Source organism: Bufo bufo, chromosome 2 (genome assembly GCF_905171765.1).
Source record: "Bufo bufo chromosome 2, aBufBuf1.1, whole genome shotgun sequence".
NCBI lineage: Eukaryota > Metazoa > Chordata > Amphibia > Anura > Bufonidae > Bufo > Bufo bufo.
Window position 1 is genome coordinate 253259997 of NC_053390.1, and position 19582 is coordinate 253279578.

Here is a 19582-nt window from a genome sequence, read left to right on the forward strand (position 1 = left end):
AAAAATCATGCGGACGTCTGAATGGAGCTTTACAGGGGGGTGATCAATGACAGGGGGGTAATCAATGACAGGGGGGTGATCAGGGAGTCTATAAGGGATGATCACCACAGTCATTGATCACGCCCCTGTAAGGCTCCATTCAGACTTCCGTATGCGTTTTGCGGATCCGATCCATCTATCAGTGGATCCGTAAAAATCATGCGGACGTCTGAATGGAGCTTTACAGGGGGGTGATCAATGACAGGGGGGTAATCAATGACAGGGGGGTGATCAGGGAGTCTATATGGGGTGATCACCACAGTCATTGATCACGCCCCTGTAAGGCTCCATTCAGACGTCCGTATGCGTTTTGCGGATCCGATCCATCTATCAGTGGATCCGTAAAAATCATGCGGACGTCTGAATGGAGCTTTATAGGGGGGTGATCAATGACAGGGGGGTAATCGATGACATGGGGGTGATCAGGGAGTCTATATGGGGTGATCACCAGAGTCATTGATCACGCCCCTGTAAGGCTCCATTCAGACGTCCGTATGCGTTTGGCGGATTCGATCCATCTATCAGTGGATCCGTAAAAATCATGCGGACGTCTGAATGGAGCTTTACAGGGGGGTGATCAATGACAGGGGGGTAATCAATGACAGGGGGGTGATCAGGGAGTCTATATGGGGTGATCACCACAGTCATTGATCACGCCCCTGTAAGGCTCCATTCAGACGTCCATATGCGTTTTGCGGATCCGATCCATCTATGAGTGGATCCGTAAAAATCATGCAGACGTCTGAATGGAGCTTTACAGGGGGTGATCAATGACAGGGGGGTAATCAATGACAGGGGGGTGATCAGGGAGTCTATATGGGGTGATCACCACAGTCATTGATCACGCCCCTGTAAGGCTCCATTCAGACGTCCGTATGCGTTTTGCGGATCCGATCCATCTATCAGTGGATCCGTAAAAATCATGCGGACGTCTGAATGGAGCTTTACAGGGGGGTGATCAATGACAGGGGGGTAATCAATGACAGGGGGGTGATCACCACAGTCATTGATCACGCCCCTGTAAGGCTCCATTCAGACGTCCGTATGCGTATTGTGGATCCGATCCATCTATCAGTGGATCCGTAAAAATCATGCGGACGTCTGAATAGAGCTTTACAGGGGGGTGATCAATGACAGGGGGGTAATCAATGACAGGGGGGTAATCAGGGAGTCTATATGGGGTGATCACCACAGTCATTGATCACGCCCCTGTAAGGCTCCATTCAGACGTCCGTATGCGTTTTGCGGATCCGATCCATCTATCAGTGGATCCGTAAAAATCATGCGGACTTCTGAATGGAGCTTTACAGGGGGGTGATCAATGACAGGGGGGTAATCAATGACAGGGGGGTGATCAGGGAGTCTATATGGGGTGATCAAGGGTGAATAAGGGGTTAATAAGTGACGGGGGGGGGGGGGGGTAGTGTAGTGGTGCTTGGTGCAGCATATTACTGAGCTACCTGTGTCCTCTGATGGTCGATCCAAACAAAGGGGACCACCAGAGGACCAGGTAGCAGGTATATTAGACGCTGTTATCAAAACAGCGTCTAATATACCTGTTAGGGGTTAAAAAAATCACATCTCCAGCCTGCCAGCGAACGATCGCCGCTGGCAGGCTGGAGATCCACTCGCTTACCTTCTGTTCCTGTGAACGCGCGCGCCTGTGTGCGCGCGTTCACAGGAAATCTCGCGAGAGGACGCGCCGGCGCGTCCACTCGGAATGAATCAATCACCTCCAGGACGTGTCGCTGCCGTCGGCGGTCCTGAGGTGGTTAAAGGCTATATACACCTTCAGGGACAAAAAAAATTTATGACTGAATTTTACTCATTTTGGGCTAAAAATCATTTTTTTAGTTGGTCTTTATTATAAATATTTTGCTCTTCTGTCACAAAGGCTTAATTGTTTTTCTAGCTGTATGAATGTCACTTTCACTTTGTGCCAGTCATCTAATAACCCTTATTTCTAAATTACTAAAAGGTCATAAACACTTATTTTAGCCACATTCTTATGTTAGTCTACTTTCACACTCGTGTTTGCATTCTAATGCATTCTGAATGGAAAAGGATCCACTCAGAATGCATCAGTTTGCATCAGTTCAGTCTCCATTCCGCTTTGGAGATGGACACCAAAACGCTGCTTGGACACAATCTGGCACAATAGAAAACGGATCTGTCCTCCATTGAATTTCAATGGTGTTCAAGACGGATCCATCTTGGCTATGTTAAAGATAATACAAACGGATCCGTTCTGAAGGGATGCAGACGGCTGCATTATCTGAACGGATCCGTCCATGACAGATCCGCACAAAACGCGAGTGTGAAAGTAGCCTAAGATAGGAATTGAGCTTTAATGAGTGTTTATAAGGTCAGAGTTTACAGATAAGGAGCCCGTCAGCTCTCTGCCTCACGGAGCAGAAAGAAAATACAGATCCTGCTAGTGGAAAAACTCAAAGCTGTGCAGGGAAAACTGCTCATCATTTTTAATAAAGACCAAATGAATAAAAAATATTTTTTAGCTCAAAATGAGTACAATACAATAGTAATAAAAATAATTGCCACCAAAGGTGTACATAGCCTTTAACCACCTCCGGACCGCCTAACGCACGTATGCGTCCGGAAGGTGGTTGATTCATTTCGGTCAGAGCCGGCCCGCGCATGCGCATCGCGGGCCGGCAAAAGTTAAAGGACAAGTTCGTCACCAGCCTGCCAGCAACGATCATTGGCTGGCAGGCTGGCGATTTTCAAAAAAACTAATCACAAGCCGTATAACAGATCATATTAGTAAATATGATCTGTTATATGGCTTGTCTGCTCCTCTGCTGGTCCTTTTCATCGGTTGGATCCAGCAGAGGAGCAGAGATCACAGTGAGTAGCACCAACAGTACACTTTAGCCCCAGATCACCCCCCTGCACCCCAATTAACCCTTTGATCGCCCCTGACAATCACTAGTGAAAGGAAAAAAGTGATCAGTGTAAACTGTCACTTTTTTTTTTCACTGGTATTGACTGTTAGGTTTTAGGGATAGTTTAGGCCCCTTGGTTAGGTAGTTTAGGGATCAGTTAGCGCCCAGCCCACCGCACCGCAGTCACTTATTCGCTGTTTAGCGCATTGCTAATCAGCATTTGTACTTTTATAGTATCTGTAAGTGATCAAAACTGATCACGGTCAGATCTATAATAGTATTAGTGTCACCTTAGCTCGCCCTCCACCCAAAACGCAGTGTTTGCCTGATCAGGCCTGATCACCCACGCCCGCCCCACCGCAGTGACAAAAATATATATTTTTTTGATCACTGCACATTCACTTTACACGCACTGCAGCGATAAAAAAAATCAGTTTTGATATTTTTTATCAACCGCAGCGGCCTCCGGTACTTCGCTAGCCTCCCATTTGTAAGACAGGCTTGCTTTTTTTCTTGGGTAGTCTCAGGGAATACCCCTAAATTTAGTTGCCCAAATGTCAAACAGGGGGTATTCATCTGAAGAGGCCTACAGGATTCTGACCCAGTCGGATGAGGAGTGGGAACCCTCATCTGATGAATCTAGCGGGTCAGAATATGAACCTGTAGAAAGCAGTGGCTCTCTGACCCAAAGTTCGGACGAGGAGGCTGAGGTCCCTGAAAGCACCAGGCGTACCCGGCCCCGTGTCGCTAGACCACAGGCTGCGCAGGATCCGCTTCAAGAGCAGCAGAGTAGGGCTGGCGCTGCCGGATCACGTGGTGAGGCATACACCAGCAGCGCAGCCCTTCCTGGACCTAGTACCAGCACTGCCGTACAACATGGTGAAGTAGCGAGCACCAGAAGGGCAGTTGAAGCTGGTACGGTGGCACGTGCAGTAGTTACCCCGTCGCAGCCACCGCACAGACAGGCCCATAGAGCCCCTAGAATCCCTGAGGTGCTGGCAAACCCTGATTGGCAGTCACCAACTTCAGCCGCACCATTAGTTCCCCCTTTCACCGCCCAGTCTGGAGTTCGGGTTGAGACGGCTCAGATCGGTTCGGGCCTTGGATTTTTTGAGCTGTTCTTGACTGCGGAGCTCTTAGACTTAGTTGTGGCAGAAACAAACCGGTATGCCACACAATTTATAACCGCCAACCCGGGAAGCTTTTATGCCCAGCCTTTCCGGTGGAAACCAGTCCAAGTTTCCGAAATAAAAAAAATTCTGGGCCTTCTCCTCAACATGGGTCTAACTAAAAAGCATGAATTGCGGTCATATTGGTCCACGAACCCAATTCATCACATGCCCATGTTCTCTGCTGCTATGTCCAGGACACGATTTGAGACCATCCTGCGTTTCCTGCATTTTAGCGACAACACCACCTCCCGTCCCAGAGGCCACCCAGCTTTTGACCAGTTCCACAAAATTCGGCCCCTCATAGACTATTTCAACCAGAAATTTGCAGATTTGTATACCCCAGAGCAAAACATCTGCATAGATGAGTCCCTAATACATTTTACCGGGCGCCTTGGCTTCAAACAATACATCCCAAGCAAGCGTGCCCGGTATGGGGTCAAATTGTATAAGCTCTGTGAAAGGGCCACAGGCTATACCCACAAATTTCGTGTCTATGAGGGAAAAGATCAGACCCTGGAGCCGGTCGGTTGCCCTGACTACCTGGGGAGCAGTGGGAAGACAGTCTGGGACTTGGTGTCACCCTTATTCGGCAAGGGGTACCATCTTTATGTGGACAATTTCTACACAAGTGTGGCCCTCTTTAGGCATGTTTCTAGAACAGATTTGCGCCTGTGGCACCGTGCGACCTAGTCGCCGGGGCTTCCCCCAACGGCTCGTTACCACCCGTCTTGCAAGGGGGGAGAGGGCTGCCTTGTGTAACGAAGAACTGCTCGCGGTGAAATGGAGAGACAAGCGTGACGTTTACATGCTCTCCTCCATTCACGCAGACACGACAATCCAAATTGAACGAGCAACCCGTGTCATTGAAAAGCCCCTCTCAGTCCACGACTATAATTTGCTCATGGGAGGGGTGGACTTCAATGACCAGATGTTGTCTCCGTATTTAGTGTCCCGCAGAACCAGACACTGGTATAAGAAGGTGTCTGTATATTTGATTCAATTGGCTCTGTATAATAGTTTTGTTCTCTTCAGTAAGGCTGGGAGAACACGATCCTTCCTCAAATTTCAGGAAGAGATCATCGAGAACCTCCTGTATCCAGAAGGTTCCGTGGCCCCATCCACCAGTGTAGTTAGCCGTCTACACGAGCGACATTTCCCCAATGTCGTTGCCGGTACCTCAACCCAACCGTCACCCCGAAAAAGATGTCGTGTCTGTAGCAGGAGTGGAATAAGGCGTGACACCCGCTATTTCTGTCCTGACTGTCCTGACCACCCTGCCCTATGCTTAGGAGAGTGTTTCCGTAAGTACCACACACAGGTACACCTAGCATAGGGATCACATCTCACCAGGACAGGCACACAGGGCTATTAGGGCCCATTCACTCACAGCTGCTGCAAACGTCTCCTTTCACCTGGGACAAAGTGCATAACGCACTTCGCCACATCTTTGGGCGATTTGCGCTTTGCACATTGACCCATGGGGAAGGAGAGGTTTGTTCTATAAAGGTAAAAAAAACACCAGTAAGCAAAAAGGTTAATGTTCAGTTCAAAAAGTTAAAGTTTATATGTTCTGTTCCAAAGTTAATAAAATTATTGCGTTGCGGCCTGGTTTTTTCATTTTTTTTTACCTTACAGGTGGACCAACCGATCGACTAGCTGCAGCACTGATGTGCATTCTGACAGAAGCATTGCGCTGCTGTCAGATTACACGCAAGTCGGTGTATGCGGCGCTGCAAGACGAGATTTCTCCTCTGCAGTAAAAGATACATTTGCCAAGGCATATGAGCTGAGGAGGTGGCGGTGTTCCTATGCTTTGGCAAACACTTTGTATATAAAAAAAAAATAAAAAATCCCGACAATGAATTATTCATCCACATCAATTGATGTGAATGGAGAAATCTGGTTTGCCAGGGCATACGAGCTAAGTGGGTATGGATGTTGGGCGGAGCTCCTATGTCCTGGCAGACGCCTTTCCCCTCCTTTTTTCCTTTTTTTTTTTTTTTGGCAGAGATTTTTTCATCCACATTGATCGATGCGAATGAAGAAATCTGTGCCGTTCATTTTTTTCTTTCAGCCCAGATGCTGAACGGAAAAAAAAAATCTCATTACCTGTATGCTCAATATAAGGAGAATAGCAGAAACTCCTAATGCTGGCCATACATGTAATGATTGCAGAGACCCTCAAATGCCAGGGCAGTACAAACACCCCACAACTGACCCCATTTTGGAAAGAAGACACCCCAAGGTATTCGCTGAGGGGCATATTGAGTCCATGAAAGATTGAAATTTTTGTCCCAAGTTAGCGGAAAGTGAGACTTTGTGAGAAAAAAAATAAATAATAATTTCCGCTAACTTATGCCAAAAAAAAAAAATTCTATGAACTCGCCAGGCCCCTCATTGAATACCTTGGGGTGTCTTCTTTCCAAAATGGGGTCACATGTGGGGTATTTATACTGCCCTGGCTTTTTAGGGGCCCTAAAGCGTGAAAAGAAGTCTGGGATCCAAATGTCTAAAAATGCCCTCCTAAAAGGAATTTGGGCACCTTTGCGCATCTAGGCTGCAAAAAAGTCTCACACATGTGGTATCGCCGTACTCAGGAGAAGTTGGGGAATGTGTTTTGGGGTGTCATTTTACATATACCCATGCTGGGTGAGATAATTATCTTGGTCAAATGCCAACTTTGTATAAAAAAATGGGAAAAATTGTCTTTTGCCGAGATATTTCTCTCACCCAGCATGGGTATATGTAAAATGACACCCCAAAACACATTGCCCAACTTCTCCTGAGTACGGAGATACCACATGTGTGACACTTTTTTGAAGCCTAGGTGGGCAAAGGGGCCCAAATTACAAAGAGCACCTTTCGGATTTCACCGGTCTTTTTTTACACATTTTGATTTCAAACTTCTTACCACACATTTGGGCCCCTAGAGTGCCAGGGCAGTATAACTACCCCACAAGTGACCCCATTTTGGAAAGAAGACACCCCAAGGTATTCGCTGATGGGCATAGTGAGTTCATAGACGTTTTTATTTTTTGTCACAAGTTAGTGGAATATGAGACTTTGTAAGGAAAAAATAAAATAAAAAAAATCATACTTTTCCACTAACTTGTGACAAAAAATAAAAAGTTCTATGAACTCACTATGCCCATCAGCGAATACCTTAGGGTGTCTACTTTCCGAAATGGGGTCATTTGTGGGGTGTTTGTACTGTCTGGGCATTGTAGAACCTCAGGAAACATGACAGGTGCTCAGAAAGTCAGAGCTGCTTCAAAAAGCGGAAATTCACATTTTTGTACCATAGTTTGTAAACGCTATAACTTTTACCCAAACCATTTTTTTTTTTTTACCCAAACATTTTTTTTTTATCAAAGACATGTAGAACAATAAATTTAGAGAAAAATTTATATATGGATGTCGTTTTTTTTTGCAAAATTTTACAACTGAAAGTGAAAAATGTCATTTTTTTGCAAAAAAAATTTTAAATTTCGATTAATAACAAAAAAATAAAAATGTCAGCAGCAATGAAATACCACCAAATGAAAGCTCTATTAGTGAGAAGAAAAGGAGATAAAATTCATTTGGGTGGTAAGTTGCATGACCGAGCAATAAACGGTGAAAGTAGTGTAGGTCAGAAGTGTAAAAAGTGGCCTGGTCATTAAGGGTGTTTAAGCTATAGGGGCTGAGGTGGTTAATTGATAGAGCTACACGTCTAACAAACTTCTCTTGCAGAAAGAAGACTCAACTATATAATAATCTGGTTGCTATAGTGGGAGCTGCGTTGATGTGCATGAGCCGCTCTGCCCAATCATTTGAGATAATTATTTTGGGGAGGTTCCTCTATGGAATTAATGCAGGTAAAATGAAGGTTAACGCTTGCAAATAAACACTTTATTCTATATGTAAGTTATGATTATGCATTAAAACTACTTACATCAAAGGCCCTTACATTTTCCTTTTTACATCACTAACTACAAAACCTCATGTAGTGCAGAAAGCACCAAATACACACAGTCATACATTCAAAAAGAAGGCTCAGAGAGACCCCTGTTGTCAAGATCACTAAGGGCCCTTGATCATTTCCAGTAGTCCGACATTTAACATATGTCCTCTGGATAGTTTATAAATGATGGTCATTACTTTTATTATGATTTTAATCTCCTGTCTGTTTAACTATATACCATATTGCTGTTTGTTCTAGGTGTGAGTCTGAATCTTCACAAAATGTATATTGGGGAGTGCGCCCCTCAGATTAAGCGTGGGATGGTCACCGTATCAATTTCTTTTGCCATTGCTACTGGGAAATTGATGGGGTTCGTTATAGGACTCAGGTACTGTCAATTACAATTGTTGAAGGAGTTTATTAGGTCTTCTCGTACTCATTTGTGCTAGAAGTAAAAAAAAATTTTTTTGTTATTCTCTTTTTGTAATTAAAATAGTTTTCTTCATTGCATCTTTACCCACTTTCATTCTAGGGAATTATTGGGGACAGAAGAATTGTGGCCCTACCTTTTGGCATGTAGTGCGGTTCCAGCACTCTTTCAGTTGGTGACATTACCCTTTTTTCCAGAGTCTCCCAGATACCTTCTTATCGACAAAGGTGACAAAGATGCCTGTCTAAAAGGTAAAGTGTGGTTGCACCATTCTCAGTAAATAGTTATACTCAATACATTGTCGCATCAGATTTCATATGTGTATTCTTTCTTCCAGCTATGCAGCAGCTGTGGGGTCCAGGAGAACATAATTTTGAAATGGAGAACATGTTGACAGAGAAGGAAGCAGTAGGAGAGCAGATCAAAGGCCTGAAGGATCTCCTGGTGGATCGCACAGTGCGCTGGCAGATGATCACATTACTGTTAATTTGTGGAGCTGTCCAACTTATAGGCATCAATGCGGTAAGCATTTTCTTCTCATTTTATGTATCTCAGGTTTTTTGCCAAAATTATAAAAGCAAATATAAAAATTCTGACATCATTGGATGGGCTCAAACAAGCTCTCCTCATGCACCATCACAAGTCTGTTTCTGACCAATAGCTTTACAGCAGCAAATAATGGTCACAAATGGTCTCGCACTAATCTGATTGGGTCACAGCTCAGACATTTCTGAGATTCAGCTTGTTACAAAATCGAAAACAATAATGTCCTATATAGATTCATACGTTATGAGGGCGTTATACGCTTTTACTTAATGCATGTGTTTACAATACATAGTGTCCTTGTTTCGCTGCTCATGTAACACACACTGTGGTGCGATTAGCAATCTTTTATTTCTATGACCCTTTTTCAGGTGTGGTATTGGCCAGATAACAATGCCAGCCACTGTACCCACATAACAGTGCCAGTCACTTTATGGTGCACTACCCTGTTACATGTGAGCATCCAGTCTTCTTGATTGAAGTGACATTGTACAGAACTTCTACCCAAGAGAAGCAATCTAGCTGATCTCTTCTGATTTAAGGGCATATGTATTTGTGGGTTTTCTGACATATAAAATTCACACTATATTTGCTTTAAAAGTTCCATGTTTTTAAAACTGGCAACAGAATTAAAAAGTGGTGAAAATTGTTGGTTGGGTGAGATGAGTGGGGGCAGGTCCAATGTCGGTCTGAGATGCTTATATAACTTTCACTAGAAACTAGTCTACATCTGCTGATAGCAGGCATATAAAGGAAATGTACTAAAGGCTCAAGCATATGAACAATTTTCATGTCTGGTTGCTGTCTGTTTAAAGACGACAGCACCCAGGCTAAAAAACTGTAAAGTGGCTTTCCAATATGGGATATTTATGGCATATCTCAAGCATGGGGGCCCAAAGTAAATGGAGAGCAAGCTGCACATTTGAAGCTGTGAGACATATGAAAGTAGCCAACTGATGACTGATGGCTATTTTCAGAAGTGTCATAGCTGTAATGGAGGGATGGCTACACATGCACAACTTGCTGTCCATTCACTGCTATAGGACTTTCCTCGCTCAGCTATTGTCAGAAGTCCCATAACAGTGAATGGAGAGGAAGCAGCTCATTGTACTCTCCATTCTCCTTGGGGCCCCATTTTTTAGATAGTAGTAACCAGTCCAAGAAATGGGACCCACACCTATTGTATATGTTCTACATCTTGCATTTTTTCACCTAGGTCTTGCCCTTTCAAGTCAATAGGTCAGTGAAACAAAATTGAACCCCACTGAAGTGCACTAAAGCTTGGTCCGTTTGTTACTGATGGTTGCTAGTAGATGCTGTTTGTCATTCTTCAGGTTTTTTGCGTGTGTATGAAAACTGATGACATGAGCACATGAACTTAACAGATCAGAGAGAACTCTGAAGCAAATATAGAAGAACGTCAGTTTTTCAGTGTCAGAGTTTCAAATCGTTTGCTGCATGGACACCCAAAATAAGGCCCAAATTTTGGTCATTAATAAATGTGGTGCATTGTACCCTAGTACACTGTAGGTTAAGACTGGTGTATAAAAATGTCACATTTAACCGCTTCACGTCCGCCCATAGGATATAAACGTCCTATGGGTGGACGTCTATTTCTGAACGGACGTTCCAGAACGTCCTTTCAGAAATAGCAGCTGCACGCTAATCGTGCAGCTGCTGATCGGGTTGCCCGCTGTCAGTGACAGCAGGGCAACCCTAAGACAAGGCAGGGACAGTTCCCAGGTGTCCCTGCCTTCCGGATCTCTGCATACACAGCGCTCGGTGAGCCCTGCTCTGAGGCTGTACAGCGCTGGATTGCTGCTGTACAGTCTCTCTAGGGGTGCATTTGTCCTGTAACTGGGGCTACTATGTCAGCCCAAGTTACAGGAGAAATCAACAGTGAAAAAAAAAAAAAAAAAAAAGTGAAGTAAATGTCCCCCAGAGGTCCTGTATGACCTTATGGGGGACGAAAAGTGTAAAATAAAAAAAATAAAAATAAAAGGTTGAAAATAAAAAAATAAAAAAAAGTTTCACATGTAAAAAAAAAAGTCCCCAAGTAAGGAATGAAAAAAAAAAAGTTAAAAATAGAAAAAATAGAAAAAATAAAAAAAAGTATACATATTAGGTATTGCCGCATCGGTAAAAACCAGCTCTATAAAAATGACCTAACCCCTCGGGTGAACACCGTAAAAATAAACTAAAAAAAAAACTGTGTCAAAACAAGCAATTTTTGTCACCTTGCATCACAAAAGGTGCAACACCAAGTGATCAAAAACGCGTATGTCCCACAAAATAGACCAATAAAACCGCCACCTCATCCCGCAAAAAATGAGCCCCTACATAAGAAAATCTCTCAAAAAATAAAAAAAACTATAGCTCTTAGAACATGGAGACACTAAAACATCATTTTTTTGGTTTCAAAAATGCTATTATTGTGTTAAAGTGAAACAAATAAAAAAAAGTATACATATTAGGTATTGCCGCGTCCGTAAAAACCAGCTCTATAAAAATATCACATGACCTAACCCCTCGGGTGAACACCGTAAAAAAAAAAAAAAAAACTGTGTCAAAACAAGCAATTTTTGTCACCTTGCATCACAAAAGGTGCAACACCAAGTGATCAAAAACGCGTATGTCCCACAAAATAGTACCACTAAAACCGTCACCTCATCCCGCAAAAAATGAGCCCCTACATAAGAAAATCTCTCAAAAAATAAAAAAACTATAGCTCTCAGAACATGGACACATTAAAACATAATTTTTTTGTTTCAAAAAGGCTATTATTGTGTAAAACTTTAATAAATGAGAAAAAGTATACATATTAGGTATCGCCACGTCCGTAACAATCTGCTCTATAAAAATGTCACTTGACTGAACCCCTCAGGTGAACGCTGTAAAAATAAATAAATAGAAACTGTGCTAAAACAACCAATTTTTTGGTCACCTTGCCCCATAAAGTGTTATAATGAATGATCAAAAAATCATATGTACCCAAAAATAGTACTAATAAAACTGGCACCTTATCCCCTAGTTTCCAAAATGGGGTCACTTCTTGGGAGTTTCTACTGTAAGGGTGCATCAGGGGGCTTCAAATGGGACATGGCATCTAAAAACCATGTGGAGTTCCTTTTCTTCTGCGCCCTGCCGTGTGCCCATACAGCAGTTTGCCGTGTGCCCATACAGCAGTTTACGACCATATGTGGGGTGTTTCTGTAAACCGCAGAATCTGGGTAATAAATATTGAGTTTTGTTTGGCTGTTAACCATCGATGTGTTAAAGAAAAAAATTTCTTAAAATGGAAAATCTGCCCAAAAAGTGAAATTTAAAAATTTGATCTCCATTTTCCTTTAATTCTTGTGGAACGCCTAAAGGGTTAACAAAGTTTGTAAAATCGGTTTTAAGTAACTTGAGGGGTGTAGTTTCTACAATGGGGTCATTTATGGGGGTATCCACTATGTAGGCCCCACAAAGTGACTTCAGACCTGAATTGGTCCTTAAAAAGTGGGTTTTGGCAATTTTCTTAAAAATTTGAAGAATTGCTTCTAAACTTCTAAGCCTTCTAACGTCCTAAAAAAATAAAATGACATTTCCAAAATGATGCCAACATAAAGTAGACATATGGGGAATGTTAAATAATAAATATTTTATGAGGTATCACTTTCTGTTTTAAAAGCAGAGAAATAGAAATTTAGAAAATTGCGAATTTTTCAAATTTTTGGGTAAATTTGGGATTTTTTCATAAATAAAGGTGAAATATTTTGACTCAAATTTATGACTATCATGAAGTACAATGTGTCACGAGAAAACAATCTCTGAATGACTTTGATAAATAAAGGCGTTCCAAAGTTATTACCACATAAAGTGAGATATGTCAGTTTTGCAAAATTTGGCCTGGTCAGGAAGGGGGCAAATGGCCCAGATGGCAGGTGGTTAAGATGTGTGAGCCACTGAATATTTTTGTTGTATCTTATCCTAATGTACTATACTTAAAGGGGTTTTCCAAGATTTTTTAACTGACTATCCTCTGCATGAGTTATCAGTATCTGATTAGTTTAAGTCCAACACCCGGGACCCCCTAACGATCAACTGTTTCAGAAGGCACCAGCACACGCAGTAGTGCCACAGCCTTGGTATGTGCTTGGTATCGTAGCTCAGCCTAATTTACTTCGCTGAGCAGTACCTAGGCCAAATGACTGATGAACGTGACGTCTCATGGCCTAGGGAAAGCTGGAGAAGGACACAGCGCTACTGCGAGCGCCACGGCCTTCTCAAACAGCTGATCGTCGGGGGTCTCAGGTGTCATAACCCCACAGATATGTCTCGGGAAAACCCCTTTCAAGCAAATTACAGTATATTGGAATACGATGCTGCAAATGTATTTAGTGGCTCACACATCTTAAATGTGAGAAAATGTGGCTCAGCATTGCCTGTCCATGTGCAAGAAATCAAAATGTCCGTATATATAGTGTGCATGGTGCCCAATAAGGTAGGGCAATGTTAGTAATACAAAACTGCTCTGATGAATCCTGAACACTTGGGAAGGTTCTAAAAAAAATATTAAATATAGACTTAGAGACAATTATAGTTTTTTTTGCGGTTATTGATGATAGGATCAAAAAAGCAAGAGTTTTTTTTAAATTACGATTATTCCATTTATAAATGTCATCAGCACCTTACATGTATACAGTTTTACATTCAGTATCTCTATCTGAAAATAACACTTCCTTTTTATAATGACAGGTTTACTTCTATGCGTATGACATTTTCCAAAATGCAGGTATTCCAGCCAGTGAGGCCCCATACGTCTCTCTTGGAATCGGGATCATGGAAATTCTCACAACAGTGCTGTGTGTAAGTAATGTACTAATTTGGTTTCCACCCCATATTCATTCATGAACAAGACCCAGCTTTACTGGCACATGTAATTCCTTTTCATGCTTTTCAGTACCTTTACTGTATTTTTATAGGGCTTTCTCATTGATCGTCTGGGCAGAAAAACACTACTATGGGTGAACTATGTGATCTTGGCGTTAACATTGACCTTGCTCACTGCCACACTCTCTCTTCAGGTAAGAGCTATGCTGCTTAAATACACAAAAAAATTATATGACCCCAAATAGTGTGTGGATAGGTGTATTATTTATTTTATTACTATTTTATTTACATATAGTCCTTTTGAACCAAAGATAGCCTTTTTTCCACATGCTTATTGAATTAAAACTTAACTTAACTTTTATTCTTTTCTATTTTAATATGTCTATTTAGTGAGGAAGTATTTAAAAGTATCAGTAGGCGGCACAGTTACGGCACCGTGACAATATTATATTCAGCGTCCTGCTTTACGTCTCTGTAGCAGGAGCTTAGATTAGTATACTGTGTCCGTGGCCGCGTGCTGCCACCCACATTCTTAATCTCTCTATGCCCTGTATTCCAACATATGTTGGTGTTTTAGTTGTTCTGTGCCCCTAACTGCTATTAAAATGCCTAACAGACACTACCCATGACATGTTTCACCGGCGTCTTCAGGGGATCGGGCAGTGCGTGTGTACAGCCGCTGGACAATTTATAACCTAGCGTGCTGACATCATAAGGCTACTTCCACACTACCGTTTTGGCTTTCCGGTTGTGAGATCCGTTCAGGGCTTTCATAAGCAGTCCAAAACAGATCAGTTTTGCCCTAATGCATTCTGAATGGAAAAGGATTTGCTCAGAATGCATCAGTTTGCCTCCGCTCAGTCACAATTCCGCTCTGGAGGCGGACACCAAAACGCTGCCTGCAGCGTTTTGCTGTCCGCCTGACGGAGAGAAGCCAAACAGATCCCCAAACAGATCCTGGCACACAATGTAAGTCAATGGGGACGGATCAGTTTTCGCTGACACAATATTGCACAATAGAAAACGGATCCGTCCCCCATTGACTTTCAATGGTGTTCAAGACGGATGCATTGTACTCGCCGAAGCGTCATGGAAGTCGGGCGCTGTATTTTCCTACATATATTTTGGGGCAGTCACATTTGATAACATATACCACACTTATTGATTTACAATTTATGCCAAATAAAAGACTATGTAAATTGTAAATCAACAGGTGTGGTATATGTTATCAAATGTGACTGCCCCAAAATATATGTAGGAAAAATAATACAGGAATTAAGAAGACGGATTTCTAGACACCTGAGCAGTATCAAGACAGAAGAGGATACTTCTATATCTAGACATATAAGATCTCAACATCAGGGAAACACCTCCAACCTCAAATTTTGGGGCATTACCAAAATTAAATCTGGTCCGAGACAAGGGAGTATTGACAAAAGATTACAACAGGAGGAGACAAGATGGTTTACCATCTCAATAGTCTCGCTCCTCATGGCCTAAATGAAGGCTTTACCTATTCATCCTTCCTGTAATAAGCTCATAGCAATATAAAGATACAAAATGTAAAGAGGAATTATCATTGAGGAAATAAATTAAAAAATGAATAGACTGGGACAGTGTTTTCTAAAACAAAATGTATTTAGTTAATAAATGGTTATACATTATAAGTACCTAAATTCTAGAACTTTAAATTGACCTGGCAATATACAAGGTTGATGGATGGTGTTGTTCTGTAGTAGAATCTCTATTTAATAATGATTCTATGGAAAGGAGAAGAAATGTGGATTTGAATGAGTATTAACAATAAACATAAAATAAATGCAATAGAAATTCTCTGAAGCAAAAATCTACGAGAATATGATTTGTAATAATAAGATGACCTATATATATTCTGAGCTTCAAGAAGAATAGGAGAATATACTAACGGATGTGAATAATAAATAATGAATTCAAAATAAATAAAGTTAAAATAAATTAGAGCAAATTACCACAGTGAATAAATTAACAAATTTGGTGACCCTCAAGAAGTGCTCCATATACAGTGAGGAACAGAAGTATTTGAACACCCTGCGATTTTGTAAGTTCTCCCACTTAGAAATCATGGAGGGGTCTGAAATTCACATTGTAGGTGCATTCCCACTCTGAGAGACAGAATTTAAAAAATAATTTCAGGAAATCACATTGTATGATTTTTAAAGAATGTATTTGTCTTGCACTGCTGAACATAAGTATTTGAACACCTGAGAAACATCAAGAATTCTGGCTCTCAAAGACCTGTTACTGTGCCTTTAAAAAGTCCACCTCTTCTCCACTCAATCTAACTTAGTAGCACCTGTCTGAGCTCTTTAAAGACACCTGTCCACCCCACAGTCAGTCAGATGCCAATTACTACCATTTGCAAGACCAAAGAGCTGTCAAAAGACACCAGAGACAAGATTGTGGACCTCCACAAGGCTGGAAAATGCTACGGGCAATTGCCAAGCAGCTTGGTGAAAATAGATCAACTGTTGGAGCAATTGTTAGAAAATGGAAGAGGTTAAAGACGACTGTCAGTCTCCCTCGAACTGGGGCTCCATGCAAGATCTCACCTCGTGGAGTATCACGGATGATAAGAAAGGTGAGGAATCAGCCCAGAACTACAAGGAAGGAGCTGATCAATGACATGAAGAGAGCTGGGACCACAGTTTTAAAGGTCACTGTCGGTAAAACACTACGCCTTCATGGTTTCAAATCATGCATTGTACGGAAGGTTCCCCTGTTTAAGTCATCACATGTCCAGACACGTCTGAAGTTTGCCAATGACCATCTGGATGATCCAGAGGAGGCATGGGAGAAAGTCATGTGGTCAGATGAGAGCATAAAGTAGAACTTTTTGGTCTAAACTTCACTCGTCGTGTTTGGAGGAAAAAGACGGATGAGTTGCATCCCAAAAACACCATTCCTACTGTGAAGCATGGGGGTGGTAACATCATGCTTTGGGGGTGCTTTTCTGTGAGGGGGACAGGATGACTGCACTGTATTAAGGAGAGGATAGGATAAATGGGGCCATTTATTGTGAGATTTTGAGTAACAACCTCCTTCCCTCAGTCAGAGCATTGAAGATGGGTCGTGGCTGGATCTCCCATCATGACAACGACCTGAAGCACACAGCCAGGATAACCAAGGAGTGGCTCCGTCAGAAGCATATCAAGGTTCTGGAGTGGCCTAGCCAGTCTCCAGACATAAATCCAATAGAACATCTTTGGAGGGAGCAGAAACTCTGTGTTGCTCAGCGACAGCCCCGAAACCTGACAGATCTAGAGGAGATCTGTGTGGAGGAGTGGACCAAAATCCCTGTTGCAGTGTGTGCAAACCTGGTCAAGAACTACAGGAAACGTTTGACCTCTGTAATTGCAAGTAGACAACACCACAGGGGATGGATAGTGTGAATACTTACCCTATTAGTGGTGACATCTACCCCACCATTCATTAGATCATAGTAACGAGCGCCAGCATAGGTTACTCTGCCTGATGACACCTTATGATGTCAGCATGCTAGATTATAAATTGTCCCCGCAGCCGCACACTCGCACTGCCCGATCCCCTGAAGACGCCAGTAATCCGACAAAACATGTCGGGGGGCAGCGTCTGTCTGTCGGCATTTTAATACCAGTTAGGGACATAGATCAACTAGAGAGATTAGGAGTGTGGGTGGCAGCGTGCGGCCATGGACAAAGTATACTAATCTAAGCTCCTGCTACAGAGAGATAAAGCAGGACGCTGAATATAATATTGTCACAGTGCCAAAACTGTGCCGCCTACTGATACTTTTAAATACTTCCTCACTAAATAGACATATTAAAATAGAAAATAATAAAAGTTAAGTTTTAATTCAATAAGCATGTGGAAAAAAGGCTATCTTTGGTCCAAAAGGACCATATGTAAATAAAATATGCTGCTTAAATCACCTTCATATGCCCATAAATATATAAGGACCCTTTCTGTAAGTACAACCAAACATAAAAAATTAAAGTTCTTGTCCAATTGATGCAAATATTATAGCTGTTTTATTACATAGTACAAATCAATGAAAACAAAATATGGTAGCTGCTGAAAAGATGGAGTATTCCCCCCAATACAGAGAGCACCCTTGTGCCCCAGTCAAAATTATCATATAATCTAAAATAATTTGATGAGATGATACCAGTTCTATTACATCTAGTAGCTATACACAATACTTAAAGGCTATGTACTCCTTTGGGGGCAATTTTTTCTTTATTATTGCATTGTACTTATTTTGAGTTAAAAATCCTTTTTTTTTTTAGTTGGTCTGTATTAAAAATATGGAATTCTTTTTTGTGTACAGAGCTGAGATGCTCTACTACTGCCTGCTTTTCTATCTTTTCCGTCATCTGGGGAGCAGACAGACTTCTTATCTCTGCTCTCTGACATCATAAACTCTCATTAAAGCTCAATCCTTATCTTACTGATAGGAATGTGGCTTAAATAAGTGTTTATGACAGGGATGGCCAACCTGAGGCTCTCCAGTTGTTGCAAAACTCCCAGCATGCCCAGACTGCCTACAACTATTAGCCTACAGCAGGGCATGGTGGGAGTTGTAGTTTTACAACAGCTGAAGAGACGCAGGTTGGCCATGCCTGGTTTATGACCTCTTAGTAGTTTAGAGATAAGGGTTTTTAGATGACCGGCACAAAGTTAAAGTACCAGTCACACAGTTAGAAAAACAGTTAACCCTTTGTGACAGAATGGCTCAATATTTTTAATAAAGGCCAATAGAAAATATGATTTTTACCCAAAAATGAATAAAATGCAAATCATAAACATAAATTGCCTCCAAAAGTGTGTGTAGCCTTTAAACACTAAAGGGGATATGTGAAGTGAATAACATTTTAGATTATATGATAATTTTTAGCTGTGACACCAGGGTGCTCTCTGTGTCGGGAGAATTCCCCATCTTTTCAGCAGCTTCCATATATTTTGTCTTTATTGATTTGTTTAATGTAGTAATAAAGCTATAATATTTGTATCAATTGGACCAGAACTTTTCAGTTTTCCTTATGCTTGGAAGAGCCATGCTGCTGCCATCATGTGAATATCAATTTCATAAATCAGGCAGTGCACATTAAAAAGATAAGACTTCCAGTAATCTTTTATGTTACATTTCTTATATTTAAAGATGCGGAAAAGTGCAATTCATCTTATGCAACATTATACTATAGTACACTGCTCAAAAAAATTAAGGGAACACAAAAATAACACATCCTAGATCTGAGTTAATTAAATATTCTTCTGAAATACTTTGTTCTTTACATAGTTGAATGTGCTGACAACAAAATCACACAAAAATTCAAAAATGGAAATCAAATTTTTCAACCCATGGAAGTCTGGATTTGGAGTCACACTCAAAATTAAAGTGGAAAAACACACTACAGGCTGATCCAACTTTGATGTAATGTCCTTAAAACAAGTCAAAATGAGGCTCAGTAGTGTGTGTGGCCTCCACGTGCCTGTATGACCTCCCTACAACGCCTGTGCATGCCTCTGATGAGGTGGCGGACGGTCTCCTGAGGGATCTCCTCCCAGACCTGGACTAAAGCATCTGCCAACTCCTGGACAGTCTGTGGTGCAACGTGACGTTGGTGGATAGAGCGAGACATGATGTCCCAGATGTGCTCAA

General features: G+C 41.8%; 1 protein-coding gene across 1 annotated transcript in view; it reads left to right on the forward strand.

The window, feature by feature from the left end:
• Positions 1 to 19582, forward strand: part of LOC120988735 (solute carrier family 2, facilitated glucose transporter member 11-like) — a 58449-nt gene that overhangs the window by 29939 nt on the left and 8928 nt on the right. Inside the window, exons 6-11 of the mRNA XM_040416383.1 lie at positions 7847 to 7971; positions 8316 to 8445; positions 8590 to 8738; positions 8825 to 9009; positions 13771 to 13881; positions 13998 to 14099. Of these exons, the coding sequence (XP_040272317.1) occupies positions 7847 to 7971; positions 8316 to 8445; positions 8590 to 8738; positions 8825 to 9009; positions 13771 to 13881; positions 13998 to 14099 (802 nt within the window). The remainder of the gene's footprint in view (positions 1 to 7846; positions 7972 to 8315; positions 8446 to 8589; positions 8739 to 8824; positions 9010 to 13770; positions 13882 to 13997; positions 14100 to 19582) is intronic.